Genomic DNA, 2500 nt, shown 5'->3' on the forward strand with positions numbered 1-2500 from the left:
AAAGATCTAGCCTGCGTGTTCACATCAGATTGCTATGTCTTCTCCGCACATTCGTTAGCCAGTCCCTGCCGCTCTCAATCTTCACGTTCTCGAAAGCCCTCGCATAGTCATCGAAGTCGTAAGTGGGCATATTGGCTATGAGTTCCAGCATGATATGGTCGGTGGAACGACAGACTGCGTTCCCAAGGTCCGTCAGGGTTTGTTCTACGCTAAGGTCCACGCTGGGATTGGTAACGATGGCGGGGCTCTCGGTGCCGCACACTTCGTTGGAGGCGCAGGTCCCGCGGGTGCGGCCGCTTGCGTCGTAGATGTCAAAGCCGGTGTCCTTGTGGTAGCCGCGCTCCAGGTTCTGCAGGATAGGCTCCAGGTTGGCCGTGCCGTAGCAAGAAGGATAGTCGCGAGCGCAGTAGTCCAGGACGTCGTCGTTTAGTGCTAGGAGGAAGGTCTTCACCTCTTTGCTCCGTGTGGTGTTGATGGAGTCTTCGTCGTTTGGTATGACGCTGAACAGGGTTAGCCCGCCGTGATTGAAGGACAGATGGTCCAAGATCCTCTTCGCTCTTTCCAATACAATGCTGTATCCTTCGTAATTTATACTTTTTAGGTTCAAGTACACAATGAGCTGACGCTCGGGGTTCGAAGAGTCTCGAGTAAGTTCAGCTATATTGTAGTGGTCGGTTAAGTTAAAGATCGAGTACTGTGTACAATCTCTCAGTGTTTCCATTATCGTGTCGTCTCCCACGTGGCCCAAAACAACCAGATTCTGGCTGCGGGTTGCAGACTCGCCTTCCTGTGGCCTGAGGACGAGTGGCGGGTCCTCGCGACCCTTCATTCTGTCGATGAACGCGAATCCGCCGTGGAGTTTGCTGCTAGTGAACATCCTGTGTTTCTGGTGGCGCACGAAGGGGATGTATGGGTAAGCCGTGGTTTGGCGCTCGACCTCCTCGTCGATGGTCGGCATAAATGAGCCTCCAATGCTGTTGTAAAGCTCCTCATTGTGGCTCCTCTCATTGTCGTATTCTAGGAGGATTTTGCGATTCTTTGATCGCGATTTTTTGTTTCCCCAGCCCAAAAAGAGGTGAAAGAACGTTGATCATAAAGTCTCCAGCCTTCTTACCGTTTTCTTTCCCGTCTGGGTACATCGAAAACACCTTGTTTTTGGGCATGACTCCCCAGAGTTTTGTTTTCATTCTTGTGTTCTTTGTCTTCTTCCTGTTAGGTATGAATGGGCCGAAGGGAAGCTTAGCAGGTATGAAAGCAGGGACCAAAAAGCTCGTGTCTTTCTCCTTCTCAGACGAAGACTTTTGGTCCGTTTCTGCTTCGGACTCCGCTTCATCCGTGCCTGTCTGAACCCCGTCTTCTTCAGAATATTCATTTCCGGTTTCGTTTCCTTTGGGAACCATTGTGGAAATAGAAGGAGGAGTCGTAGTGATTGACCGAGGAGCTGTAGTTTTTAGAGTTGTGTTGGAATCCACAAGTATGTCAACTGTTGTAGTACTGGTTGTGGATATGTTTTCCGAGTAAGATGGACCCGCGATTACTCCATCCATATCAGAAGATAAAGTTGGCGGGGCGTTAGTCGAAGTTATTGTTGTTAAAGATGTTGGCAAAGTTTCAGTTGTAGCCACTGTCGCCTCATTTGCTGTTATTGTTGTGGAAGGTCGTACGTTCACCGGTATGGTAACTGAGGCAGTGCTGGAGGGTACAGTTGTCATACGTACGCCAGGCGGGGCTTCAGTGGTAGATATGGTTGCCACCGGCCTAGAAACCTGTGAATTTGGAGCGAATGTCGGGGACTCTATCTGTGTGAGAGGCACAACGTTTGACATAGTCACTGGCGAGCCTATGTAATTACTCAGGTCATTCTCAAAGTAACTGTCACTTTCTGTAAAACCAAGTTCATTTGGTATGTCGTCAACGTCACTTTGAATTACTGACCTCGAGCTTTCAGCCTCGGTTTCTTGCTTCTTTTCATATCCCTTGAAATTCATTTTTCTCATATATGTCTCCCTGTCAGCAACGCTCAATTTTGAATAGAAATTGGGCTTCCGTCTCTTGATCAGAGGATACTGCATCGGCGGGCCTTTCCCCGACTGTTCGCTCGACGGCTCGGGGGCAAGGAGGAACTGCTGATTATCAAGATGAAGTGGGACATAATCTGTAGGAACGGAAAGTTTTGGTGAGTTTTCTGGATGAGTTCCTCCGATCGGTGACATAAATAAATTTGTCTGGATGTTGTGATCCGTCCCCTCGCTCGGTGCGACGAAATCCTGCCAGTGGTATCCTTCGTCTGTCATTTCCTTCTCAAGTTCTGAAAATGCCAGATCGTTCGGAATCTCATTCTGGTCGTTTATGATGGTTGCCATTTGTGCGTTTTTGTGCCTGCGGTGCCTGACTCTCCTGGACGCCGTCGAGTCGTGCAAGATCATTTCCGTGTAAAGCCTCTCCCTCTCCCTCCTCCTCCCCCGATGGCTTAGCGCGAGAGTGTCTCTTTTCACTACAC

At 49.5% G+C, this 2500-nt stretch overlaps 1 protein-coding gene across 4 annotated transcripts in view; it reads right to left on the reverse strand.

Moving 5' to 3' along the window:
• Positions 1–2500, reverse strand: part of LOC119581021 (glycine receptor subunit alpha-3-like) — a 54821-nt gene that overhangs the window by 11698 nt on the left and 40623 nt on the right. For 2 of the 4 annotated variants that reach the window (XM_037929289.1, XM_037929290.1), the window contains exon 3: positions 891–2500. This exon is cut by the window's right edge and continues 584 nt beyond it. The exons of the other annotated variants lie outside the window; for them this stretch is intronic. In XM_037929289.1, coding sequence (XP_037785217.1) covers positions 1005–2500 — 1496 coding nt within the window. In that variant the 3' untranslated portion in view covers positions 891–1004. Of the gene's footprint in view, positions 1–890 lie in introns of those variants that run through there. 4 annotated transcript variants of the gene reach the window in all.

Source organism: Penaeus monodon, chromosome 14, assembly GCF_015228065.2.
Source record: "Penaeus monodon isolate SGIC_2016 chromosome 14, NSTDA_Pmon_1, whole genome shotgun sequence".
Taxonomy (NCBI): Eukaryota; Metazoa; Arthropoda; class Malacostraca; order Decapoda; family Penaeidae; genus Penaeus; species Penaeus monodon.